At 40.7% G+C, this 27678-nt stretch overlaps 1 protein-coding gene across 4 annotated transcripts in view; it reads left to right on the forward strand.

Moving 5' to 3' along the window:
* COL4A2 (collagen type IV alpha 2 chain) overlaps nt 1-27678 on the forward strand; it is a 143811-nt gene that overhangs the window by 101546 nt on the left and 14587 nt on the right. For all 4 annotated transcript variants that reach the window (XM_071567578.1, XM_071567491.1, XM_071567331.1 and 1 more), the window contains exons 14-35: nt 494-538; nt 1536-1598; nt 2333-2377; nt 4723-4776; nt 5024-5090; nt 6357-6458; nt 6846-7001; nt 7679-7771; nt 8066-8232; nt 9941-10013; nt 10101-10207; nt 11373-11574; nt 12337-12396; nt 13686-13748; nt 17188-17295; nt 18446-18667; nt 22074-22235; nt 22822-22992; nt 24075-24218; nt 25196-25321; nt 25666-25847; nt 27275-27338. In XM_071567578.1, the coding sequence (XP_071423679.1) occupies nt 494-538; nt 1536-1598; nt 2333-2377; nt 4723-4776; nt 5024-5090; nt 6357-6458; nt 6846-7001; nt 7679-7771; nt 8066-8232; nt 9941-10013; nt 10101-10207; nt 11373-11574; nt 12337-12396; nt 13686-13748; nt 17188-17295; nt 18446-18667; nt 22074-22235; nt 22822-22992; nt 24075-24218; nt 25196-25321; nt 25666-25847; nt 27275-27338 (2476 nt within the window). The remainder of the gene's footprint in view (nt 1-493; nt 539-1535; nt 1599-2332; nt 2378-4722; nt 4777-5023; nt 5091-6356; nt 6459-6845; nt 7002-7678; nt 7772-8065; nt 8233-9940; nt 10014-10100; nt 10208-11372; nt 11575-12336; nt 12397-13685; nt 13749-17187; nt 17296-18445; nt 18668-22073; nt 22236-22821; nt 22993-24074; nt 24219-25195; nt 25322-25665; nt 25848-27274; nt 27339-27678) is intronic.

Below are 27678 nucleotides of genomic sequence, written 5' to 3' on the forward strand. Positions count from 1 at the left end.
ATACATGTTGGGATTTCCATGACTAAACAGAGATGTCTTCACATGAGCTACTTACCTGGAGAGCTGTTAAAGTCAATGGAGATGTCATCACTATAGTGAGTAGACTTTAGGCCATGATTTGTCTCATCCTAGAAGCTCTTGATCAAATAATTCATATATAAACATTAGGTAAAAATGGAAGAATGTGCATTTGTTCATAGGCAGTATTTAAGCACTCAGCACCCAGACATCTCATGAATAAACCTGGAAACAGCCAGACATTCACATTCCTAGATACTTTTTCTGAAAAATTATCAAATATTTTTTTAAAAAGTGATTTCCAAAACTTTTTATGAAAACGTGTATTTCAGATTCCAAGTGTATTAATAAAGAACAGCACAAAAGTGGTGTTTTTTCTCTCCTGATAAATATCTGGCATTTTATGTTGCATAAAAGTTACTGAAATGTAAACAGGAATGCCCAACATATCGGAATACTTTTTCTTTATTGTTAGGGTGAAAGAGGAGATCCTGGACCAAAAGGGGAACCTGGAATTCCGGTAAGTCAAGTGGAGAAGAACAAAGACAAATAAAAATATTGGATTCAATACTGGTGCTCTCTTCATTGAAGTGATACAATATGGACATGGAGCAATTTAGATGTGTTAAAAGCAGAGACACTAATTCTAATGTTTTAGGAAAACCGAACAACTTAATGTATAATAAATTCACAGCACAATCAATTGTTCTGTTACTGGTGTAGCAAAATAAGATTTCCCTCACGCATCTTTAATCTTAGTCTTAACTATTAATAAATCTCTTTACTTACTCTTCTGATCTATGTTTTAAAGTTTCACTAGATTTCAATAATTGTAAATATATGGAATATTTTTCAATACGTTTTAGTCTACTCTGCAGTACATACAGACTTTTGGTCTCTTGGGTCTTTATATCTCTTGAGTAAGTGGGTAGTAATCCTGTATGTTGCTGTATCCACTGGATAGAGCTGTCAATGAGGCTTGACTGAACATGGTTTAGTTATAACTCGCAGGCAACCTCTAGACTGACTAAATAGCTTTGCCATTGAGTGGTTCCTTTTGAATTCCCAGAGTGATTTAAAATACAGCCTTTACAAATCAGGGATGCCTCACTGAGCATTTTGCAGAGCTTTATTTTCTCAGATGGTCTGGTCAGCAGCTCCACAAGGTTATGGGAGAAGGTCACAGCGTGAGCCTGATGCCCTCCATGTGCAGTTGCTAGCCAGTTCTTCAGCTGCTGGTCATATTTTACACATGTAGGATTTTTACTGCATTAGGAAAACTGTAGATTATATGCTGATGTAGCTGTCCTTTCCCTAATGGCCTGGTCCTGGTATTGTAACAAAGCAAGCATGTTACACTTAATTTTAAGGACAACAGTTCTTTCACATGCAGCTATTATTAGATCCTCCATGTGTTACAGTGATGCTTTCTTCCTGTTTAGCTTACATAAAACAGTGTTGTCATTTTTTTGCACATAATGAGGAAATATGTTGAACTGACTTGCAATGTTTCCTAGGGTGTACTTCTCTATGCTCCTGAAAAAGGTGAAGAAGGGGTAATAGGCTTCCCAGGACAAAGGGTAAGTCACTTATTAACAGTAAAATTCACCTAGCTGAATGTGCAAATCCAAGGTGAGAGTTTGCCTTCTGGAACAAAACACAGACAAACAAACTATAGAAATTACAGTTCTTCAGTCCACCAAGTTTGGCCAGTTCAGAGCTGCCTGATGTAGGAAAGCAAAAAGGCCATTTTGAAATGGTAGCGGAAGGGCCCCACGGGGCTCACAGGAGTGCCTGCGCCATCACTGGGAAGCCTTGTGCATCTCTTACCTAAAGCTCTGCTCACTAGCCACAGCTACTGTCCTTGTCCCCACCACAGACTGTATTTCACTGTTCCCATCTGAGCTGTCTTCAGCCATGGTTAGCAAACATGTTGTAAGCCCAGAAACGACAGCTAATTTAAATCCTACCTTGTAGCATCTATGAATGCTTGTTTTGGGGCAGTGTTTCTGAAGTGCTTAAACAGAATGAGAACAGTTCTCAGCATACATTTTAAAAGAATTGGTCATCTTTGAAATCTTCACGGTCCATTTACAATGTACTGACAAAGAGAGAAAAAATCAAATGCCAGATTAGATTCAGACCTGTTCTGTTTGCACCATACAAAAATCTCATTGAAAACTTACCTGAACTGTGACTGTTAAGAGTTTCAAGGTGTCAGATGTATTTTATCTAAGAAATAATAGTGGTTCTTAGCCATGAGGATGTTAGGATGTCACTTTATGCTGCTAATTTATTTTTTTTTCCTTCATAGGGACTGCCTGGCATCAATGGTTTTCCAGGACTCAGTGGAGAAAGAGTAAGTCTTTCACATAAGACTCTTGTTTCTATTACATTTATAGACAATCTGTCTGAAACGTAAACTATAGAGGACAGATTCTGCCTGTAATTACACCAGGTGTAGTCTAACAAATCTTGTCTGGATTCATCCATCATTGTAATTTCGGGTCAGTTATTTTTCTCATCTGTGAGGTTATATAATTAAAGTCTGGTTTTGCTTAAACCATGAGCATCTTTTAAGAACACTGCGAGGAGTTCCCATTACTGTGACCATGATTTCTGTAGCTTTCTTTCTACAAGCAGAAATTTACTTTATTGAATAACTTTCAGTGGATGTGGTTGAGGTATGTGGTTATCTTGGATATCACAAAAGAAGAAGAGAGGGAAACTGATAAATATACCAGTTGAATCTCTGTCCCCATGGAAACGCACCCAAATATTTAAAATAGCATTCTGTCAGACAGAGAAGATCTCATACTTTCTGTTTGGTCTCAGAAAAAGGCTTCTTTAGTCAGCATTAGAAATCACTTCCATGAGGTAAATAGCTGTGGATGCATGACTTTTCCATGTTTTGCCATCTTTAGTTGTTTAGGTTTTGTCCTGCCACTAAGGCATAACAATAATAACATGAAACACATGGGACATGAAAGTACATGTAATCTGAAAAATTACATTTGCATAACTGTTCAGTCCCATGCCAAAACCTGGGGGTGTGGAAGGGAATTTGCTATTAGTAATACATACATGGAGAGGCTGATGCAAAACCCATTAAAGCCCACTGTTTGACCTCAACATAGGTTCATGCTCCAATCAGATGTGGTCAGTGGCTGCCCTTTATTTAAGGGTGAATTTTGGCAACAATTTTAGCAAAAAGTACATTGGTTTGGGTGGAGTGTCATTGTATAACGTGTGTGCAAGAGGGGACACCCTATTCTATGTGCTCTTCACAACAACCTCCTTTTCATTGATTTTTGAGTGATTTCATTCTTAAGAAAGAAAGGATTGTTCAACCCTGCCAGCACATGGATGAAGTTGCAGTTAATTAGGAAGTTTCTGGCTTCGCTTTTAGACCACCAGCTCCACCTAGTGTAAAGAAATTTTACACATGGTACTCAGGAGGCTCCAATTGGAATGGTGTGATGTACAGTTGCCATTGGAAAGGCCTCTGAAATGTATGGTCCAGTTAGTGGCATCTTGCTGAGAGCTGTGCTACTTGTATTGCTTCAAAACGTCTTCAAACGACTTACAGAGCTCATTATAAACATTTGACTTCTATGTAAGAATTGTATCCTCTATAAAACTTAGGAGATACTGAATTTTGAAAAAGCACACTAATAATCTAATTATAAATGTGAATTACACCAGACTACTGGTTTCAGCAAAATCGTGTTGATTAATATCATTTGTTGATCTGTCCGCTGTTTTCTACTAAAAGCACACCTTTTTTAACACTAGTCTCTTTCCAGAGTACATATGAACATTTTCTCTAGAGAACAAAAGTTGTCAAAGAATTGAATAAAGAACACAGATGATATCATCTCACCCGTATCAGCATCTCTGAAATCTGCACTCTTCTATTCACCCCATTAACTGAAATACACTCTCATGGGATAAGATGTACCATGTTTTACCATACATGTTTTAATCTGTGTGGTTTGGATTTCAAACCTTTTAAAAGAATGGAGTGAGCAAGACCTTAAATATTGTAACATTTGCTGGAGAAGGGATGGAAAATTTTCTCTGCGATATGGCATGCTGAGGAGTGGGAGAGTAGAATGAAGGTGTCTTCAGGGTGGATCCTGGGTTCTCATTTATCCAGGGAACCCTTCTGTGGCTAAACAATCCCCAGTCCCATGGAAAAGTGCGAAAAGAACCTGTGCCCTTCAGTGCTATATTGCTGCTCACTGTGAAAATTCCAGTGAAAATATGTCCATTTGTAATGATTCCAACTTTTCTAGTCTTCTTGCAGCAGACTGGTGTGTTCTGGCTTCCTGGCCCATGTGTCTCAGGGTCAGCTGGCACAGAGGGCATCCCCTTTCTCCTCCTCCATCCTGCAGCGTCCATGGAATGGTGTTGAGTGTAGGTGCTCCTTTCATCTGCACTATTGCCTGGAGCAACAGACCCTGAGGCAGAGCAGGTCCCTCTGGCCTTTGTTGAAAGTTAGGATTGGTCCAAGAGGTGGAATATCAGAACTCAGAAAGTCTTACAGTTGTTACCCAAATTACTACGCCTCAGGGAAACCATCTAAGCAGCTCTTCTGCATAGTTTTCACACTGACATCGCAGAAAGCCAGATGATACAGTTAAAATAGTTGGAGTCTCTTCTTGATAAAGGAAAAGACAATCATTTTTATGTATATTACAGGGTTTTCCAGGATTTGATGGTCCACCCGGTGACTATGGTCCTAGGGGAAGCAAGGTACTGCTTTGTTTTCATTTGCCAGAAGCAATATACCAGATGTCATTTTTGCTTTCTTTTCTGTCATGTAGCAGAAATTGTCTTTATTGTCACTGTAGGACAGTTATGTGCTTTGTTAACTGGAAATCTCTAAGGCCTCTTGAATGTCACATTAGTTCCTTTGAAAGTTTGTTTCATACCTTTCCATTTTAAAAGAAATTCTCTAGAATAATGTGCTTAGGTGTTATACTTCCACTTCTGTTAACAGGGGGAGCCTGGTGAGATGGGTCCTCCAGGACCAGATTCCTATTTTCCTTCCGGCATCCCAAGGAAAGGTATGTCTTCTTTGCTTAGACTGTTTATCTTAGCTGTGTTTTACTACCTTCTGCATAGATCAAAAGCAGGACATTCTGACAAAGCAACTCCTAAAGCACTCTGTGTTTTGATGAAGTGTTCCAGAAGCTATAATTGCCTTCTGAGAGTGCCCTAATCACCTTTTTGCAGGCAGGTGAGTTCTTTGTCTATCCTGCTGAAGCTGGATTGCTATACAAAAGGCATTCATGCATGCCTGTATCCACAGAGAAGAAACAAGCAAAAAAAACATGTGACCTTGTTGTCCAGTGAAAGGATGAATGGGAGAGTCTGTCTTCTGCATTCTCTTTCAGAGACTCTGGATAAAGTGGAGTAATGGCAGCACAGCAGAGAGTATTCTTATCATCTAATATTTAGAAAGAAAGAAAAAACTCAGACATTAAAAAAGCCTTGAGGAATAGAAGAGGATTTTTTTTCCTTTTTTACACTGACAAATTTCCTTTGTGCTCTTTTCACAAAGTTTGTAGCATTAAGCATTGGCTCTTCTGCAGAGCTAGGGTGGCTCTGGCTGGCCAGACTAGAATTACATAAAAAGTGATAGCAGTTTGCCAAGGCCAAAACTCTTCAAAGGAAGGTGCCAGCAAACAGCAAATGATCACATGCCATTGCCCCAGCCTTTATCCTTGTGCCATTGATTTTACTAGTCTTGCTGAAAGCCAGAGGAACTAGGAATGAATATTTCCCTGACACCCAGAGAAAGGGAGCAAGAGGCCCAAAGTAGTGGTCAAATCACCCTGAATACCCTGCCAGGCTTTTAGGAACAAGAGAGACTGTGTAGAGAGAGGAAAAACCAGGCAGGGGGCCGGACACACCAGATGTCTTCTAGTATCACTGACCTTTGACAAGAGCATGATACTTTCTGCAGGCAATAGCTGTGCCCAGGCAGATGCTTTTCATACTGGGAAGAAAAGGAAAGCTCACATATCACACATCTGTTAAAATAGCAACTTTCTGTAGGAAAAGGAGGAACTCTCCTCAGAGGGCTGATCTTCTGGGCTTCCCTGGAGCAATGTAGCTCTGGCTGCATATAAGTAAAAGCTGAGAGATACCATCCTTCTTCTTACTCTTGGTGGCTCCATACCATTCCAGTCATTCCATTTCTAAAGCTACCTTTTAGAAACTATTGTAAATTCTAATACTCTGAAGCCCTTGAAGTTCATAATGTTTGCTTTTTTAACATACAGCAGCATTGCACTAACACATTTTGTGGAACTGGGGATGTCTTTCAGGTGCAAGAGGTGATCCAGGCTTCCCAGGAGTTTCTGGAATACCAGGAGACCGAGGAGAGGAGGGAGATCGTGGGTTGCCTGGTCTCCCTGGATTCTCTGATGGTAATATCCCAGCAACAAACATATGTTCCGACACCTTAACTTTATAGTGAGTTTTATCTAATACAAGGTCAGCGTGGGGGAAGTGTATATGCAGACCAATGTAGAGTGGTAGATAATAACTGGGGGGGCAAAAATGAGAGAATCATTTTCCTTCAGCCCAATAGGGCTCTAGCAATTGAAATACAGATGATGAGAGAGCCTTGCATCAGTAACAGCTATTGATTTGCTCCAGTGAAAAGTGCAGTTATTTTTGCTCTGTGATAAATATCTGTATTTTTTCTCGCATGTTAGATGCAGTTGTATGAACTTTTCCTTCTGTTACATTACAACTCTTTGAGGAGCGTTGTTAAGAAATGTTTCTGAACTTCTTCCCTGGTTCTGTTTCAGCGGATGGGGATAAGCCAGGGTTACCTGGAGAAATGGGACCAAAAGGTGAAAAAGGTGAAAGAGGATCTCCTGCTTATTTTGCGGGACCACCTGGGCTTCCGGGTAAGGATGGATCACCGGGACTCCGTGGTCCACCTGGTCCTGTTGGAGCCCCTGGTAAGTGCGTGAAGAGAGATGGTGAGAACTCACAGGACCATCTGCTTATTTTAAAGACATCTGTTGTCAAGGCATAGGGAAATAGTAGATTGACAGAATGAAACTAAATGGGCAGTGGGGGGTACACACAGAGGAGACGCCTTGTATGCTTATTAATGAAGGAAAGGGTTTACATGAGTTTTAGACATTCCTGAGAATATTTGAAAGAAAGGTGGTCTGTTTTGGGCTGGGGAATGGATACGAATGTCAAGGAGGGTATGAAAGAACTGGATTTCTCTGACTGAGATTGTGCCATGCTTCTGTGAGAAGCACCTCTCTGCAGTGTGAGAGCAGGGATGGAGAAGAGATGTACAGATAATCCAGTGTTGTCTGCTTGTGCTAATCCAAAGTAGGTTGGGCTGAGTAAGAGAAACAAAACAACTCAGGGTGAGAGAAAAAACAAAGAATGGCAAGGATCATCTGCCACAGGAGGTGTAAGTTAGAGTATGGGTGTGAGAAGCCCTGAGAAGATGGAGAGAAGAGAGAGTAGAACACATCACACCAGGCTGGGTTAGACGTAAGTTATATAAGGGGAAACAGAAGAGCATAGGTGCAGTGCAGCTCAAAGAAATAGGAAGGAAGGAGGAGAGTAAATCTCTATTAGGTTAAATTGTATTTTTATTTGATTAAATTTCTAGGTCCTCTCTTTGGATTAAAAGGACAGGAGGGAATGCCAGGTAGATTTGGTATACAAGGTTTCCCTGGGCCAAGAGGACCAAAAGGACCTAAAGGTAGGTTGTAACAAATAACAGATGATCTGCTGTTATGTATTATGGAAAGCTCCCACTGTATTGATTCTGAGATTTTTGAACAGTGACATGCATGGGAATCAATGAATTTGATCTGAGGCTAACACAACAAAGAAACACTGTTGGCTTCTTGTAAGGGAAAAAAAAAAGAGTACTTTTCTCAAGTATCTGAGAAACTACTCAAGTATTCACAAGTCTATAAATAAAATGGATACAGCTGCACATCTCTTTGTTGTGACAGAGCATTCTTTCTTGTCTTTCCAATCCTTTCCTTAGGCGAAGAAGGGGATTGCACTACATGCCTTTTGGGTGAGGAGCTCAGAAGAGGCTCTACTGGCCCCCGTGGCCCTCCTGGCTTTCCAGGAACCCCTGGCCAGCCTGGGAGAAAAGGAGAACCTGGTGATCAAGGACCACATGGTCTTCCTGGCTACCCTGGAGCAAAAGTGAGATAGTTGTTTCTTTATTGCTTAGTTTTATATGCCCACTAGAAGTAAAAACAAAAACAAACAAAAAACCCTCAAGCTAATGTCCATGGGAAAACAATGAAAAGTACAATTTATTTATTTATTTGCCCCTTCAATAGCTCTCAAGTTGCTATCTGCAAAATACTGAAAGCCAAAAATTGCTAGGATGGAAGCTAAAACAGGATGGCTTGGGAAGAGTAAAAGATTTCCACATAATCCTAAGTCCACTTTCTATTTGAACAAAGAACCCTCTCAAGCATCTGTAGTACTATCAGAAATCAGAAGCAACTGCAAAACATTTTGATAACACCTGTGCACTAAATTGCACTATACTGAACGTCTAAACCTTGAAAACAAAATACTAGCAATGTGAAGATCATACTGTTAATGTAGCATTACTGCTGAAGGTTTCTGCAGGTATGTAGTCAGTGAAATAATTCAGTATTATATTAAGTTCCTGAGGTTTCTTTTGGCCTGGAGAAAATGAATGTTCAAAAGAGACATCTTCACCATGGAGTACAGATGTGGCTTCGGTGACCATTAAAATAGTTTTAAAATATGACTCAGTTAAAGCAGGATTCTTATACTCAATTCTGATCTCCTCCTTTAGACTAACAGAAGTGCAAACCTGTATTGTTGAGATGACCTGCAGCTGAGATACAGTTTCCACACGTGGTTTTCACTCAGAATGTCACTAAAAGGCAGTGATGCAAAAGACACCCTTTTAAATAATATATGGCACAGGAATATTTTAAACAAAAAATTAATTTATCCAGTACATCTCTTTCGTTCTGTGTCTGCCCTGGAATTCAGTAAGAGGTGGCTGATGGAAATCTATCGTGCACAGCTTATATATTAGAGACCATGAGTGTAATTATGCAGAACTAAAGCTAACTGGCATAAAATAGTCAATGGTAAATGAGTCTGTAACCTCTGGTCTTGGCACCTACGATGGGTTTGATCCTGGCCTGCAGCTAGCAATATCACTTTCAGATGAGCTGTTCAGGAAGAGATTTCTGCACTCTCACAGAATCAGGAATGCCAGAGACTGATCTTTACCACAGTTTGCCTTTGCAAGAAAGTCAACTTCCTTGGAGATTTTCAATGCATGGCTAGGCAAGGCCCTGAGCAACCTGCTCTATCTCCAAGTACTGAGTTGGACCAGGGAGCTCTGGGCCTCCCTTCTAACCAAAACAATCCCACAGGTCTGCGATTTGGGGCAGGTCACTTAATCCCTCTGAAGCTGTCCACATAGGTAGTGGTGTGCAGGAAGAGTTGCATGTCAATATAGCCCTGAGTGTTGTTTCCCAAGTGCCAGGAAGTTGCTTACAGCATTTTCTTTGGTGGCTAACACTGAATAATTTACCACATATCTCCAGTTCAGTTCTGCAGCTGCAGCACCTGCAGGACTCTAGCTCATGGAAAGACACAGATGTCCTAGTCCATCCTCATGCAGAAGCTTCCCTACCATGCCATAGAGACCTTGCTCCTATTAATTAATTGGTAAAGATTCTGCACAAGAACAGGATTACTGAATAGGAAATCATTCACAGAAAGTAGTGGAAAAGCAGTAAAATTTAAGGAGACCTTTTTTTAAAGCAGGACAGTGGAAATGCAAATCTTGATAATTATTTCTTAAACAGTTCTGGTTTGTTTTGTTGTTTTTTTTTAATGCATGTAACACCAGGGATTTTTGGGTCCACCTGGATTTCCTGGACGTAAAGGAGAAAAGGGAGATTCTTTACATATAACTACTAAAGGTAGAGTAAAAATTCATATCACATGTATTTTTCTATTGTTTATACCTTTAATGAGAGTTTAGTCTAACAATGAAAGGCCTTCTTTAGGCACCAAAGGAATCCGAGGAGATCCCGGGCTGCCTGGTATCAGAGGTGAAGACGGTTTCCCAGGCAGAGATGGATTAGATGGTTTACCAGGACAGCCTGGCCTTCCGGTAAGCAGCAGATACAGCAAAATCATTTCACCACACCCAGTTACTGGTGCATTTAATTCTGAGGGGTTGCAGTCACCAGGCTGTCCTTCTCTCGCAGATAATGATACACAACTGGACTGGCTTTGTTAGTTATCAATATTATAAAAATCAGGTTTTCTGTCAAGGGTTCTTATAACAATCTTGCACATTTATTTTCATTTTGTTTAAACAACTGAGTAGTAGTGTATAACTCATTTAGGTCATCTTGTTATTAATGGTTAGTTTGTGGTAATTAGGGATCTATTAGTAACTCCTTCTAGCATTGGCTAAGAGATATTCTCTGTGACTGAACTTCAACAGCTTTGCTTCAACCGAGTTAAAGAAAAGCAAATTTTACTCCAATTTTCTGTTCTTAAAATGTGCATTGTGTCATCATATATATGCTTGATAGTAACTCACCTAACTAACTGCAGCCGTCATTTAGTCTTTGCCCATTTTCTAAGCTCCTTCTCTAGGCAAAAATTAAATACTTCACAAGAGGAATTCATCTGGCCCATCATACACACTGTTTTTAACCACTGGGATGCTCCTACATCATATTTGAAGGGGGGCAAGAGCTATACTATGCACTCTACACTGTAGTGCTTTTTACTACCAGTAAAGATGGTACTTTATATTACTTCTGAGGATGGCAAGGTTTTCCCTGATGATGCTGATAACATCTTGATTCAATAGTGTAGAAATATCTCTAGAGGAACACAGAGAGAAAAAATTCTACCTTTTTGGGTGCATTTTTGTGTTAGATTTTCTCAGAAGTAAATGCCAGAACAGAACACCTCTAGCAATGCATGTGGTCTCCCCAAAGCCACTAACAGCTTTTCAGAAAGGACTCTGAGCCTCTCTGTAACACTGATTCATTTTGCCCAAGTAGTATTCATGGGCCAACATTTTTAGGGAAATGTCCTTTCCAGGAGCACTTCTCTCATGCCTTTTTAGCTGTGAGGTCTACATTAAAGTCAGATTATTTCAAAAATACTTTATTTTCAATTTTGATTTAGAGATCTGGGAGGCAACACCTGAAAAATTACTGCCTAGAAGATGTTATTCATGAGAGTGGTTACACAGTTTGAGTTGTGTTTGTTTCTCAGCAAAGTCAGGAATGACCACCTCTGTTCACTTCCCACAGGGTGATGGTATCAGGGGTCTCCCAGGTGATCCTGGTTATCCGGGTGAATTGGGCCCAAAGGGCTTTCCAGGAGAAGCAGGCCTGCCGGGTGAAGGATTTCCTGGTCCAAAAGGTTTCCGGGGTCCACCAGGTGACCAAGGACAAGCTGGAAACCCAGGAACTCCAGGTCTACCTGGTCTGCCAGGAGAGCCTGGCCAGCTAGGTAAGAGACATCACTCTGTCTTAGATTAGATACATGCAAGATCATCACTGAATTGTATGCAGCATTTGTACAGCACATTGTTGAAAAGGTAGAGCTTGGTGAGGGTTATGTGAGGAAAAACGAATTGTGGGTATTGTCCAGAAACCTTAAAGAAGGAAATACTTCAGAAGCCCCAGTAGTTTTTTGTCAGGTATTGAAACAGTGTAAATGAACGTGTTAGTGCCAGCAAGTAACACCTTTCAGGTTTCAAGCAGTTGGAGGCAATGGAGCAATGTCCTGCCTGTCCAATACTCACAAGTGGTTTTCTCTTATCTTTCCCATCCAACGTAATCTTTTAATTGCCCAGAGAAAATCATGTAACCATCCTTTTGGACTCTTCATATCATCTCTGCAGGTTTTCAAGTCCCTTCCAAGCATAAGAATGCCAGGACTACATTCAGAAAAGCTCAGGCTCAGAGTTTTATTGCTCAACTTTGAGAAGCATGGTAAAATATGTCACATATGGCACATGTCAACCCTACACAGTGTGTGGGACACACAGCCTCCTAATTCAGATAGGCTTAGGTTTTAGGCCTGGATCTAATTAATATATGGATAGAGAGTTGCAGTATATTGCAGCAAATAAGTTGTGTTGTATGTGTGCATAATACAAAAATTATCTGCTGTTGTAATTGACATTTTGGTTAGAAGTGAGAGCATTTTTTGCTTTTTGCAATTTTTCTCTTTTAAATAATAACTATCTTTCCCCATTTTTGCTCACAGACTGTGGACAGGTCACTGAAGACTTTCCTAGAGGAGATGGAACTGAACCAATATGGTCAGGTACTGTACATACAAATGGCTTCAATATCTTTTAATATTTAGTCTTATGCTGCTTTGATGAGTTGATAATTTCTTTCTGATGACTGCTTTAGTTGCCCTTGGTTGTAAACTATTGGAACTTCAGTATGAGGGTTGGTTTCTTGTAGCCTCGTTATGCTGTGTGCTGAAGGAATCTGCAATGATACGGAGTCTCCTGGTCCTGGATTATCAGTCCATTAATGTAGGAGAAGTGTGTGCTCTCTGCTTACCCCGCCCATGTGGTCTCTGAGAGCCCCCAGAAAGGACACACAGGGACCACCGGCGAAGGCAGGAACAAAGAGGAAGTTTAATCAGGGGTACAGGTTTATATGGACTTTGGAGGCATACAAATTTACCAATAAGGGACAAGAGGGAAGTCTGGATTTGTGCCAGTAAGAATAAGGGGATTTACATTCAATGGGAGGGGGTGACAGGAAATATGAGGTCACTGTCCTTCTCCCAGCCCCCTGGCCTGGCAGGGTATTCTGGGAAGAAGAAGCAGTGACTATGCACTTTTTACATTTAGTACATTTAAACCACATTAAAAACATCAGTTGTTAAAGCATTCTCAGTGGCTGGCATATTTTCTTCATCAGCCCATTTCTGGCATGACTTCCTCCAAGCCATGTATTGAGAATGCATTGCTACACTTCAGGTTGCAAATAACCACGTATATACGGTATATAGCTCTAAAGTAATCAGTCATATTCTAAAATTACTGCACTTTTGCTCTGCAACTCAGAAATTCTTTATTTCATTGCTTCTGAGTGTTTATTGCATCAAAACAATGGTTACTGCTCAATCTATAACAACAATGCCAGAAATTAGGTGCCCAAGAAAATTTTAGCTGCTTTTTTAAAGAACTCTGAGTAAAGATTTTCATCTAAGAAAAATCCCCTTATATTGTAACAAAAATTGACTTAATTGCTTCCACCACAGGAAAACAAAGTGTCTCTCTTATTCTGAAAAAAACAGTCATCTCTGAGGCTGGACTACCCTTCCTGTGCTGGCCTAACTGGAGCAGCCACCATAGCCCCTGTAAAATATGCAGAAGGGCAACTCTTGAAGTGAAGCTCAGTTTGAGTGCTCCCCTGAAAATGCCACCCATGGCCAATTTTTTTTTTAAGAAGAATAAAACTTCTTTTAAATTTAAGGGTTTGCTGTTAATTTCAGGCACCTGCTTTAATGAAGTTGTCTCAGCTGCAGGCACAGAGACGAGGAGAGGCAGCAAATTAGCATGTGTGGTGTGACTAACTCTGGTTGTTTTGCAGGTGCAGGCTGTGTGAGGCCACCAAAGGGATCCCAAGGCAAGCCAGGACTGCCAGGAGCCACAGGTAACGTTTTGCATTCTCTTGTGTTTCCCACGTGCACTACATGTGAGGGATATCTTGCCATATCTATGAAAGCTGAGCCTTAGCACACAGAGAGTTTTAGAAATTACATTGGAGCACAGTGTTACCCTAACACTGTCAAAGAGATCTAAACATGCAGCCCAGGTGACTGCACCATTCCTGAGCAATTCTGTCCTTGCTAATAAGTGTCAGCCAGGAAACAGAAGACATAAGGTAAAGCCCATATGCTTTTTTTCACATGTAAGTAAGTAAGAGTACACAGAGAAAGATGCATTTTTTATTGGTAGAGGAAATACTGAGGTCTCTCAGAGCTGACTGGACACGTCACAAGGAAAATCCTATTCTCTCTGAGCAGGGTTATAAAAGGTTGTGTGGAGGACTGTGACAGATCCTTCTCGCTGTCCTTCCTCAAGTTATACACAGAGTGCCTTAAGCAAGTGTGAGCCTAAAGTCTCGAACGCGGCTCAGTGTCACAGGCCAGACTGTCTGTCGCAATGCTGTTGTGCTGTCTGTAGCCATGCATGACTTCCTTGAAGAGCTGGTCCACCCTAGCCCAGAGGAATTACTTGGTGATCCTGGGTCTTGCCAGCACTGATGGTTCCAAGAGGAGGAGGAGGTGAGGGCAGAGTCCAGTGGAATGTGTAATATGGAACTGAGAGACACGTGGGCAAGGTGTGCTCAGTGGTCATAATGATTTACCTTAAAGACAGAACCTCTGATCAGCATTGATATTTTCTATAAGCTTATGTACTCCCATAACTGGGTCCTTCAGAGTTTGGGAAATGTAAAATTCCTGATGCATCTGTGCCTGTGCTCCAGTATTTTAGCCAAGGTCAGAGATTTGAAGTGTAAATTTTAAGGTCAAGCTTTTTTATTTTTTCCACACAAGGGTTATATAGCATACATGGATTAATGGATTGATTTATTGCAGAAATAATGGATCTTAAAAGGGAACATTTTATCTCTGTTGAAAGATGACCGCTGTTTCCGTAGTCCTAATGTCTGAGTTTGTTATTAAGATCAGTGCTTCTGAAAGTTGTTTTCTTTACCATCTTTGTAATTTTTTGTGAGTATGATGATTTGTTTATTCTTTCATCCATATGAGCTTGAAGGATTTTCTTTCAGTGAGTACAGTCAGATTTAACTCCCAGCTGTAAGACTGCTGTAACACAAGTGATGCTGTTTTGTGTGTTTTATATTTTATATTCTTTGTTAGTTCTCTAACAGATATCTCTGTCAGCTTATATGTTTTAGAAATTTTAAGATTTGTTTTTTATCCTTTCTCTCCAAAAACTAGAAAAGGCTCCTTGCTAAGCCAAGTGCAGAGCTCTGTTTGTACCACTCTGTTTGTACCTACCTTTCAGTCTGAGGCTGTTCTGGACCTGAAAACCTCGGAGGAACAAGACCCATTTCCACAGCTTCTTTTTGCCATAGCTGTGTCAATTGAGTTTTCTGAGGCATCATTCCTACGCATGTTGTCTGGCCTGATGCAAAAGCACGAACACTTCCTTTACACCATTTTCATTGTCTGCTTAGAGTGACATGGTTTGTCCACAAGATTTCCCACCTTCTGTTTAGCCAGGATGGAGCTCCACTGTAGTGTCTCAGTGTCCTGGGTGCTAATGCAAGGAGCTGTCTATAGTTTCAGGCCCTCCTGTCCTTGTTTTCCGTTGAAATTCCTGACATCACAGAGAGACCACCTTAAGTTACATATTGGTTATTCAGGAGTCTCAAAAGCTACACAATGGCTGTTGAATAAAATTTTTAAGCTCTTTTCTGTTTCAAACATACAGCTAAAGCACTTGCAAACTAAATGTTGGCCCCTCCTTGTGGGTCCCTTCCAACTCAGAATAGTCTGTGTGTGTGTGATTCTGTGTGAAAATAAAAACTTTTTCTCTCTGCTGTTTAGCACAACATGTCAATACCATCTAACATCACATAACAAGTTACTGAAATATGTGGTAAGCAGTGGTTGTACTCTCCATCTGCTGCCTTCTTTCTGTAACATGACTTTTTAATGAGTGCAATACTGAACAGAATGAATCAAAGTCAGTTATTGCAGATGGGGAACAATACCAAGATGCTATTTGAGTAAGAGGCACATTAGAATTTTTTGTTGAAACCTGAAAGCCTAGGATTTTTCTTGTAATTTCTTTCTGAGAAGTTATTTTTCATATAAGGTGGAGAATGGTCCTGTGAAATGCTGTTCACACTGCATTGGCTGGTTATGTGCACCTTATTTCTGATCTTTTTTAAAGGTTTTCTCCTCCCTTTGACAAACAATAACTAAAACTTCAAATGCTCATGGTTAAATAATGGAAATTCAGAAACCTAAGTGCAAAAAGGTATCAAAATTCAAGTGAAATTTTCCTTGGTTTGTCACAGTTAAGGGTAGAGAGAAACTTGCTTTCAGCATAATAAATAAATTCATGGTCATGTTAAGCAACAACGCGTGAAACATTAAAGCATGTTGCTGACCTTCAGGCTTGGGCTGGAAACTTTTAAAGTTCAAGTGCTGGGGAGGTAGGGAAACAAAGCATTCCACAGGAATTATTTTCAAAGAACATTACCAAAAATTCTTGGTCTTAAAATACAATAAATTAATGAGACTCATGTAATAAATTATTGTGTAGAAAAATAAATATAATTTTTGAAGTGTAAGAAAGAAATCCTACAAAACGTTTGCAGGTTTTGAGATATTAAGAAACAGTAATATTTGCTTTTACTGAAATGTCAAATACTAGATCACAAGGAAGCAAGGTCTCATTTCACTTGTCAGGAGAGAACTCAGTATGAACATGAGCTCCATGGCAGAAGAACACTTTTTCAGGGTACAGCCCTTCTTTTACTAGCACATCCCTAGACCTGTAGTGTTACAAATATAGTAAGTAGGCTAGTTAATTTGTATTCGGTTTCTAGAATGATGAGGTCCAATCTTTAGCCTTACATTTCTGTTTCATGGTTATCTAAACCAGTCTGCTCTTGTTCTGTGATCAGTTTAGCAGGCAGGGGAAAAATTTGTTCCTCCCATAGCGTCCCATCTGTGCCCATTTTTGTGAACACTCTTCTTTGACTTGCCTTTTGACCTAAAACTAAAAGCCTTAATTTACAAAATATTAAAAGGCTCCAAAAAGTCTTGGAGACTAATTATTTTCACCCTAGTAGTGTCCATATCATTAGTCTTTAAGTCAGGTTAATCCGTGTTTGTAAAAGCAATTACCTAGATTTTGGTCGTTGCTTGGGGATCTAGAATACTGCCAAGGAGCTACAGTATAGTCCCATTAAATCTTTTAAAACATTTCATCTTTGCATCCAGAAACACATTATGGTGATATTTACTACTACATTTTCTTGCATTGTATCCATATTTCTGTTTTGTTTGTTCAAATCACACTTTCTTACTTTCTTTTATATAATTTAGGTGCAAAAGGTGCAAGAGGATTCCCAGGTGATCCAGGTCCAATGGGCTATCCAGGGCTAAATGGTACACGAGGTGATCCAGGTCGGGAAGGATTCCCAGGTCCTCCAGGTATCTTGAAATAATTAGTTGTTCTTCTTCAAATACTTTTGACCTCTTTGCTACGGTACTGAACACAAAAACTTGATTCCAGATATGTTTTCACTTGTCTTCTCTTCTACATTCAATCAATAAGCTATTAGACAAAACTGTGACTTTTCAAATCCAAAAGAATTTCCTGCAACTTCTGTAATAATGGAAAGTGACATAGATGTCAACATTTTAAAGTCTGCTTTATAGTGCAAAATTATAAATGTGGCAGTAAAAATTCATGATATTCACATAAAAAATTCAATAACAAGGTTTTTCAGATTTCAAATAGGTTTTACTCATAATGATGATGCAGAAAGGAAGAAAATAATAGTATTGGTATTTCTATTTAACTCTTTCTAACATTAGTATGATACTGGACATCAAAAGTGGAATGCCTAGTATCTGTTCATAAATAGTAACTCAGATGAGCTTATATGTGTGTGTGCCACTGCACACACATGTAAGCTGCAGTAGTTATATATGTTCACAGATCATCAGTCAGTCGAGAATTACCTCTAGAACCTACCACTTCCCTGCATTTGACCAGATTAATTTGGTCAGAGAAATGAACACTGAGGGGGTTTTCTTCTGTAGCACAATACAGAAGCCATTGATGGAATGTGTCTTATCTTTTCAAAGTCCTAAATCCTCACAGATTCTGAAGTGCTGCAAACTTTCCCAAATCCAGTACTAGGGGCTGCTTCACCCTCAGGCAGCACATGACCTGATAGTGTTCTCTGCTCATCTACAGCATCTGTAGTAGCCAAAGAGAAAGCAAAAGAAGAGTTAATGCTTGCCCTGGTCAACAGGCAAGGAATGCATAGTAAAACATGGTTCTGTGCAGCATAGCGCAGGACCATGAACCTCTGTTTCCCCTGCTAAGCTCTGCAGAGTGCTCTAAATGCTAAATTATGGCTCCCAGGATGCAGGGAACAATTTTCTGCAGTCTTCTGTACTGTCTTTCACCAGTGCTTGGACTCAACTTCCAGTCCAGGTCCATTTTCCCAGTTAACACGAAGTCTTTTCCCTGTCATTTGTGGTATAGAGGGCATTATGGTGGTATATCTAGGATTTGAACTCCAACATTTGTAGTGAGCTCTGTGATCCCTAGTCCCTGTTTTATTTATAGGTTTTACTGGACCCAGGGGAGACAGAGGCCCAAATGGTCTACCTGGACTGCAGGGACACCCAGGCCTTACAGGAAAATCTGGAGCTCCAGGAACACCAGGACCGAAGGGTCTTCCTGGTGATGTTTTTGGAGCAGCAGCAGGTTCCCGAGGGGATGTCGGACTACCTGGCTTCCCAGGGTTGAAAGGCGCACCAGGGGATCAAGGAGTACCAGGAATTCGAGGTAACAGCTTCTTCAAATAAAGAAATGCTTGAGTAAGAGTGTCATACAAATATAGCCAACTTACAGGGATGTGAGAGTAGTAAGAGACCATGTTGGGACACGTCAGAGGTCCCAGCTGACTGCAAGTTGGTGATTATTGTCCTGATTTTCAAGAAGGGCAAGAAAAAAGATGCCAGAAACTACAGGCCTGTCAGTCTCACTTCAGTGACTGGTAAAGTTATGGAGAAGATTATTCTGGGAGGTATTGAAAAACACCTGAAAGACAATGCAGTCATTGGTCACAGCCAGCATGGCACCATGAGAGGAAAGTCCTGCTTATCAACTGATTTCCTTTTATGACAAGATAACTCACCTAGCTGATCAAGGGAAGCCAGTTCACGTAATCTTTTTGGATTTCAGTAAAGTTTCCAATACTGTCTCTGACAAGATCCTTCTGGACAAAATGTCCAGCACACAGCTGGATAAACACATCATGTGGTGGGTAAGCAATTGGCCCACTGGTTGAGCACAGAGGGTAATAGTGAATAGGGTGACATCAGAGTGGTGACCTGTCACTAGTGGGGCTCCACAGGTCTCCATCTTGGGCCCTGTACTCTTCAACATCTTCATAAATGATTTGGATACAGGACTGGAAGGGATACTAAGCAACTTTCCAGATAACACAAAATTGAGAGGAGGTGTTGACTCCCTCAAGGGCAGAGAGATCCTGCAGAGAGACCTTGACAAATTAGAGGACTGGGTAATTACCAACCATACAAAGTTCAACAAGGGAAAGTGCTGGATTCTGCATCTGGGATGGGGCAGCCCTGGATGTGCAGATAGACTGGGGAATGAGATGCTGGAAGGCAGTGCCACAGAAAGGGACCTGGGGGTCCTGATTGATGGGAAGTTGAATATTAGTCAGCAGTGCCCTGGCAGCCAAGAGGGCCAGCCTCACCAGTCGGTCGAGGGATGAGATTGTCCTGCTCTGCTCTGCACTGGGGCAGCCTCACTTAGAATATTGTGTGCAGTTTTGGGCATCATAGTGTAAGATATTAAGCTTTTAGAGAGTGTCCAAAGGAGCACAGTGAAGATGGTGAAGGGCCTTGAGGGGAAGCCATGTGAGGAGCAGCTGAGGTCACTTGGTTCATTCAGCCTGGAGAAGAGACTGAGGGGAGGCCTCATCACAATCTACAACTTCCTCGTGAGGGGCAGACTCTGATCTCTTCTCTGTCGTGACCACTAACAGAACCCAAGCAAATGGCCTAAAATTGTGTCAAGGGAGGTTTAGGTTGGATATTAGAAAAAGATTCTTCACCCAGAGGGTGGTTTGGCACTGGAACAGGCTCCCCAGGGAAGTGGTCACAGCACCAAGTCTGATAGAGCTCAAGAAATGTTTGAGTGATACTCTGGGATACATGGTGTGACTCTTGGGATGGTTCTGTGCAAAACTAAGGGTTGGACTCAATGATCCATATGGGTCCCTTCCAATTCAGCATATTCTGTGATTCTGTGATGACCCCACTATCAGTTCCCAGTGCCTGATGATCTCCTGTCCTTTCAAAATCTCTGTCAGCTGTTACCAATATGCCTGGCTCCTCCGAACACCTTCTGGAGATCCATTACTTACGTTCAGTTCTCCTTCACATTGCTTTACGTGAAATCAGCTATAGTAATATACCAGAGAAACAGATTTTGCTCATCTTTCTTGCATTTGGATGTACTGCTAATTTTTTTCCACTGTAGTTAATGGAATGGTGACATAGTTATTATCCTGACTTTTCATTACCTACTGCATAATACTGAGATTGTTTCCTATGCCAAAAGTTGGCTGGGTAATGCTGAGTAAAAGATGTCTGGCCTTGCTGGTCAGCACATTGAACTAGTGCTGAATTTTTAAATTTTAGCTAAGAAGACTGTGTTAATAAGCCATTTTACATTGTCAGTGTTTGGGCACTGGGGAACAATAAAAAGATAACATTGTATACTTATTCATAACTTCAGGGTGTTCATTTTAGTTTATTTCACAGACCTCAAAACTCCTGCTAAACTCCCCAGAGAAAACAGAGAAAATGTAGTTTCTCTGCAAAATCTGACTTTGTTACTCTGTTGAACACAGTTTCAGTAGCATTTGGACACAAAGTTAAAGTTAGAACTGCTGGTTACTCCCTTGCCTAGCGTGGAAGTGGAAAAAAAAGTAGTAATTGTGTGATTAATTCAAAGCAAGGGGGGTTTATCACAGGAACTTGTTTTGGATATTCTCCTGATTTTTCAATGCAAATAAATAAAGAAGACCATCCTCTTCCCTGAATTATTTTAAGTGAAGAGAGCTGGTTTCACCTGCAGTGGAGCCCCAGAGTGAAGGAAAGGGATGAAAGCAACTCTGTGACACTTTTCAAGTTTTAGAAAAAGCAGAAAACATCACTAATACCTCTAAAAAATGGAAGAAATTCAAGGTAAAATATTGATTGTAAACAAAAAAAAGTTGATGTGACTTTGCACCCTCTTTGTAAGTATTTCTGTAGAGCTAAGCCTTCATTGATAACAAAAAATAAATACAGTGAAAAGGAAAAGCATTACCAATTTGTCTGTTCTTGATTTATTTTACAAGTCTGACAGAATGGCTCCAAATGGTATGTGAATTTTTGTATGTTACCTTTCTTTTTGTTTTATGGGAAATGTGTAGGGATTCCTTTATGCCATCTATGCCGCTTCAGAATAGCTAAAGTCTGTATTCTGTTGTTGAGAAAACTCATTTTAAGTGATCACAGTTATAAAGCGCTTCAACTACAGTCAAACCAATGGACCTCCCCTAATGTAAAACCTGGATAAAGAGAAGTAGATCCACTTGACCTGGATTTTAAATGCCATGTACTACTTGTACACTGCTGCTTCTCCAGTCTAAATGAAAAACAGGCACTGGCTTTTAAAACTTGACACCCCAATTGCTCTTATGTGGTAGAGACATACATTTTCACCCAGTGCATTAAGTCATATAGAATCAGTGTCTTTTTGCTTAGCAATTTGTATGAATCTTATATTAATGCCTTGTAACAAGCTTACCTGAAAATTTTTGAACAATAACACAAAACACACTGTGTGCCTAAATTTTACTATTCCTGTTTATAACATTTTAGGACAGATACATAACATTATTCCAGTGGCTCAGTCAGGTGCTTTATTCAATTCTTACTAAAATATATGTGTTAGATCAGGTATTACAGACTTACTGGGATTAAAAGTGAAAGAGACCTGCTCTATTTATACCTACCAGGGGCCAAATCATTACCTTTCATTTGAAAGAGCCAGTCAACCTTTCTGATGCAAATATTGAGATCAGTACTCATCATGTCAATTATTTTAAAACTGATGAGCAGTCCTTTAATTTGCTTTTGCTGCTCTCTAATGCATGATAATGGTCTTTTAGGAGCGGATGGTAGCCCAGGTTTGCCAGGACCAAAAGGAGATCCAGGGCCGCAAGGTCTCCCTGGTTTGATGGGATTACCAGGAATACCAGGAACGCACGGATTCCCAGGGCCACCAGGAAACCGTGGACCTGCTGGTGGGCCTGGCTCTCAAGGACCTATTGGTGAGGAAATATTGCTGTCCTACGTCACTCCTCTTGCCAGCTCTCTGTGTCAGGGTAACTGTGTGGTTTTCACAGTGGAAAGTTAAGCTTGGGGCTGTGGGACATGTCAGGCTTTAATTCCCAGAGAGGGAAATGACAGTAATAGTGCAGTCACTGTGATTGCAAATTGTGCTGATATCACATGTGGGAAATAGTGGTGATGATGGTCCTCACTGGCAGAGATACTGCTTTTCAGTCTATAGCCAACTACCAAACCAGCTCAGAGCTTGGTGCTGGCAGAGTGGGAGACAAGAGCTACCAAATTGAAGTAGTCTTATGGAAAAGGGGTGTAATTCTTGAATTAAAGAGCAGGGGAAGGTCCTGTTGGGAGTGGGTACGGAACCAATCTGATAGACAGGTTCACACTGATGAGCTGCTTTATCTTTACAATAATTTCTGTGGTTCTTTGATGAAAAAAAATCCCAATTTCCTCTCAAATATGAAGGTGGTAGGACAGCAGTTTTCTCCCTCTTGAGCTACCTTGTATGAAATCATCATATATGTCCAAACACTTTTTAATTTCCCTGCTCTCATGTGCATGCTGCAGGTCCACCTGGTGCTAGGGGACAAGATGGTGAGCAAGGTTTTCCTGGCCCTGTGGGCCTGAAAGGTCTGTCTGGTGACAAAGGTGATGCTGGTCATGCAGGATTACCAGGTATACGTGGCGTGACTGGTCCTCCTGGCATAAGTGGAATGGATGGCTTTCCAGGAGATAAAGGTAAGCTCTGGACTTCTGCTTTGAAAAAAGTAGTTGTTTAAAGGTGTTCTGTGCTGAGATGAACTGGACACATTCTCTGATTTGAAACAAAATAATCAGGATCACATATTGCAAAATCACTGTCCATTTTCCCCTGCATTGTGCTTGTCACAATGCTAGATTGTTATATGCAACCCTATTTAGAAACGCAATGGCTGTTTTATTTCTCATTTTAAAAAATATACAATATTTACTCTTTTCTCTCTCTAAAAATCTTTTCCTTGTCTTAGTCTCACTGGTCTCACTGGTCCTCAGTGAAATTTAAGACCCAAACCCAAACTATGGCTTTTAAAGCTGAGTCTATTTGAACTGAGCAATGCCAGACACAAGATCTTGTTGTTGGCTTTTAGAAGGAAACTAATGTTATGTTGAGAAGGTGAGATTCTCGCCTGCCAGCCATTATACTATGTATAATGTATTTCGCCTACACCACAGGGAGTTTCAAGGGACTTCAATTCCATGTGAAGCCAAGTTAAGCACAAAGGGGGTGCATGCTTAAAAATGCATGTTGCAATTTCATCAGATGGAAAGACAGGACTTTTTTTCCAGGGACAGCTCTGGAGCACTGATCAGATCTCATCTGAGAGAAATTAAGATCTATTTCTTGTTTAGAATTTTTGGTGAGAAAGGGTCAGCCAGTCTTAGACCCATAACTTGTATCTCTGCATGTAGAGTAGAACAGACTGTCTGAAAACCTGGTGTGAAACTAGGTATCTTTCTCTGGCTTATCTCTAGAAGAGGGGTTGAACTGATCTTTCAGAAGAATACACTAAGTTCTGATCATCTCCACAACATCACCCGCCTCGTGGCCAGCTGAGGCAGGTTAGTGTACTCCTGAAAGTACACTACCTCAGGAGCTCTACTACCTCTCAGAGAGCTCGAGTGCCTGCTGTAGATTGCCATAGGCATCAAGGCACCCAAAAGATAGGTACTGTTGCACTGAAGTTTTCATGCTGTTTTAGTATTGTGTTGCTGGTTCATGTTTATTCGGTTTGCAGAAATCTGAGTGAAGTAACGGTTCTCTTTCCCTTATTTCTTTAAAGGCTCAAGAGGCTCACCTGGCATAGATGGTTTCAAAGGCATGACAGGCCTAAAAGGAAGAGCAGGCATCAAGGGAATCAAAGGAGAATTTGGCCCACTTGGGCCTCGAGGCGATAAAGGCTCACAGGGTGCACGTGGTTTCAAAGGTATTGCTTATGGATGGTACCAGTGTGTTTGTTCTTCACATCTGCAGAACTATTTTACAAGGACATAAGACAAAGAGGACACATTTTTCACATGGTAAATTTAGCTCAGACATTCCTCCACCTATTTCAAACATGGGCCTCTGGCCAAGATTCCTGGATTTTAGGCTCAGGGAAAGGTTGCTTTTTTGTGAATCTTCACATGTTTAAGGTTGGAGACAGACATTTTCATTCAGACATTATTCATCTAAGCTCAGACAATTGCACCTCTGGGCATGTACAGAAGTCAACAGAGCCTTTTCCCAGGAAGTGTAAAGTGTTTAGGGGAAAATACTTGGATTTTGCTCCAGTTGCATTTTAAAGGTACTGAAATATTCAGAAAACAAGGCAATTGAGTAGTTAAAAGTCACAAACACATCAGTTGATATCATCACCAGTGACATACACACTGTAACTCAGTCCTCTTTTCTTTGCATATGATTATCTTTAAATAAATGCTTTGCCACAATGCCAAAATATTTCCTTTCAATTCAGAGGCTACAGAACAGTGATCCCAGTAACTCAAATGAGGTCTCAGCAAGAGACAAGTGTGAAAGCAGCCCCTGCAAAGAGAAGTGCAAATATACTTCTTGGTGAAGAAATACAAGACAGTGCATAATTACAGTAGATGAGTCTGAGTTATTGCCCTGTCTCTGCCCCCCACAAAGAACTAAAGATAGTCATACAGTCTATGTGGGTCCTTTCTTCAGGCCATTATTTATTGATGTCACCAGTAACCATAAAGTCAAGAAAAGTAACAATATAACTGGTAACAAATCCAAGCACTTTCCTTTTTCCGAAGGCTTTTTGACTGAAAATTTCCCTTCCACTGCAACTAACCTGCTTTTCTGTGCTTTCTCCAGTGTGCTTTTTGGGGTTTTTTTATAAACACATGATTCCTAACTGATCTGCTGCGATGTAACTTACCTATCACCCTTTAGGTGACCGTGGGGATCAAGGCCCTCCAGGAGAACCCCCAAAGCTCATGCCCAGCATGATGATGGAAGTTAAAGGTGAAAAAGGAGATGCTGGAGAAAGGGGCACAAAGGGATTCTTTGGCATAAAAGGTGAGTGGTCACAGCAAAACAAAGCAAGCATATTCAGGGACTATCAATCAGAGCTTTTTCTCAGATACTATATTAAATATTCTCTGCTCATTGTACCACTGTACTGCAGCACCTCCAGCAATGTCTCTGACAGCAAAAACTGTTTCCAGCTGCATTTCACAGAGTCACCTCTGAAAAAAGCTTTGAGGGGTGATGTTGTCTGTGTGTGTGTGTGTGTGTGTGCTGCCTTGTGCAGCACATTATGGTGCCATCTTTTGAGAAGGCTGCTTGCAGGAAAACTTCTTACACACAAACAACTACATGTCAGTCTTCCCTTATTTATTTTTCTTATTCCCTGCCTGCAGGTAGCAAAGGAATGCCAGGTCTTCCTGGAAAGCCAGGAATCCCAGGGTCCCCTGGGCATCCCAGCTACGTGGCTGGTGTGAAAGGGGACATCGGTGCAAAAGGGCTGACAGGTCTGAAAGGGTATCCTGGCCCTGCTGGCTCTCCTGGCATCAGAGGCTTCCCTGGCACCACAGGAATCAGAGTGAGTTCATGCCCATGAAGGAATATGGGTGTCCTCGTGCTGGCATTCAATTTCTCTAGCAAGTGGCATTCATCCCTCAAAATTGTGCTGAACAACCACAGTGCAAAGATAAAAATGCAATAATCATTGACTAAATAGATCAAATATTTTTGCTTGATCCCTCCAACATTCATTAAGCACAGTAATTTCATTTCTCATTGTGAGACATCCAAATTTCATGTACCATCTTTTTGACAATGAGAATCCAGATAATTTCTTCTAGGCCCTTAGTGCCGTTGCTGTAGCTGTTGGTAAAAATTATTCTCAATGCCAGCTTTCTTTTCTCTTTCTCCCAGAACCTATGGTATTACTGGCAAAAATTACTCAATGTCACTTATCTAACAGCAGAAAAGTCTAAGAATCTTAGCTTGTAAAGGGTAATTCACTGTCATACAATTTGGCTGCAAAATAATTTACACTGGAAGAAATAAACACTTAGAAAAGATGTGACAGTCAACTCACAAATAGTGTTTATTCAAGAGAGACAAAACCTGTATTCCTTTCTCACATAGCTTTGCCCTTAGGTTTCAATAGGACTTTTTTCTAACCAAGGACTTCAGAACTGTTACAGTTTAACCCCAGCCAGAGGCAAAGCCCCACACAGCCACTTGCTCGATTACCCACCATGCCCCCAGCATGATGGGGAGAAGACAATTGGAAGGGTAAAAGCAAGAACACCTGTGGTTTGAGATAAGAATCATTTAATAATTGAAATAAAATACAAGAAAAAATAATTATTAATAGATGAAAAGGAAAATAATAATGAGAGAGAAATAAAACCCAAGAAAGACAAGTGATACAAGTGAAAACAATTGCTCACCAGCAACTGGCTGATGCCCAGCCAGTCCAAGTAGTGTTACCCCCAAGGCCACCATCTCACCAGCTTTATATGCTGAGCATGACACCAAATGATGTGGGATATCCCTTGGGTCAGCTGGGGTCAGCTGTCCTGGCTGTGTTCCCTCACAACTCCTTGTGCACGCCCAACCTGCTCTCTGGTGGGGTGGGGTGAGAAGCAGAAAAGGTCTTCACACTGTGTAAATGAGGTTCAGCAGTAGCTAAAACATCCCTGTGTTATCAACTGTTTCCAGCACAAATCCAAAACACAGCCCCATACTTGCTACTATGAAGAAAATTAACTCTGCCCTTGCCAAAACCAGCATAAGAACTTACTCCCATATATGCATAATAGGATATCCTGAATTTCAAACTTAAGTCTTTGCAAACTTAGTGTGTCCTTTGGTTCCTACTGGTTTAGCTTAACTGACCTGCAGCTCTAAAATGGTAAATGTAATAGTCTTTTTCCAATATTTCCAAACTCTGCTGCTTGGAAGGTTGAAAAAATCCTCAACCTCATTAACTGATACCTGTTTTCAATCATACGATAGGGAGAAAAGGGTGTTCCAGGAATTTCGGGCCATTTTGGTACTCCTGGCTCACATGGAGAAATAGGTGAGTTTGTTGTCTTATCTGAGTATTCTTTGTAATCACTACCCATCAAATACTTGACATTAAGTTCTGAAGGGTCTTAGTGGATCTTCATTCTTAAAGACTCTTCACAGTCTTACAGAATGTTACTGCAGATGTGGGAGACTATGAAAAGGTTAATACTGTTAATTTCATGCAACATCTACTGTCCATGGATAAATCCATCCATGGCCGGGAGGCTGTTCTAGAAACATTTTTGCCTTCTCTAACTTACTCCTCTTGTGTTCTAGAAAGATGGTAATTGCTGAATTTTGCCTTGGGAGTTGCAATTCCTTCAATGCAACAGGAAATAGTGTCTAAAGCC

Source organism: Pithys albifrons, chromosome 1, assembly GCF_047495875.1.
Source record: "Pithys albifrons albifrons isolate INPA30051 chromosome 1, PitAlb_v1, whole genome shotgun sequence".
Classification (NCBI taxonomy): Eukaryota; Metazoa; Chordata; class Aves; order Passeriformes; family Thamnophilidae; genus Pithys; species Pithys albifrons.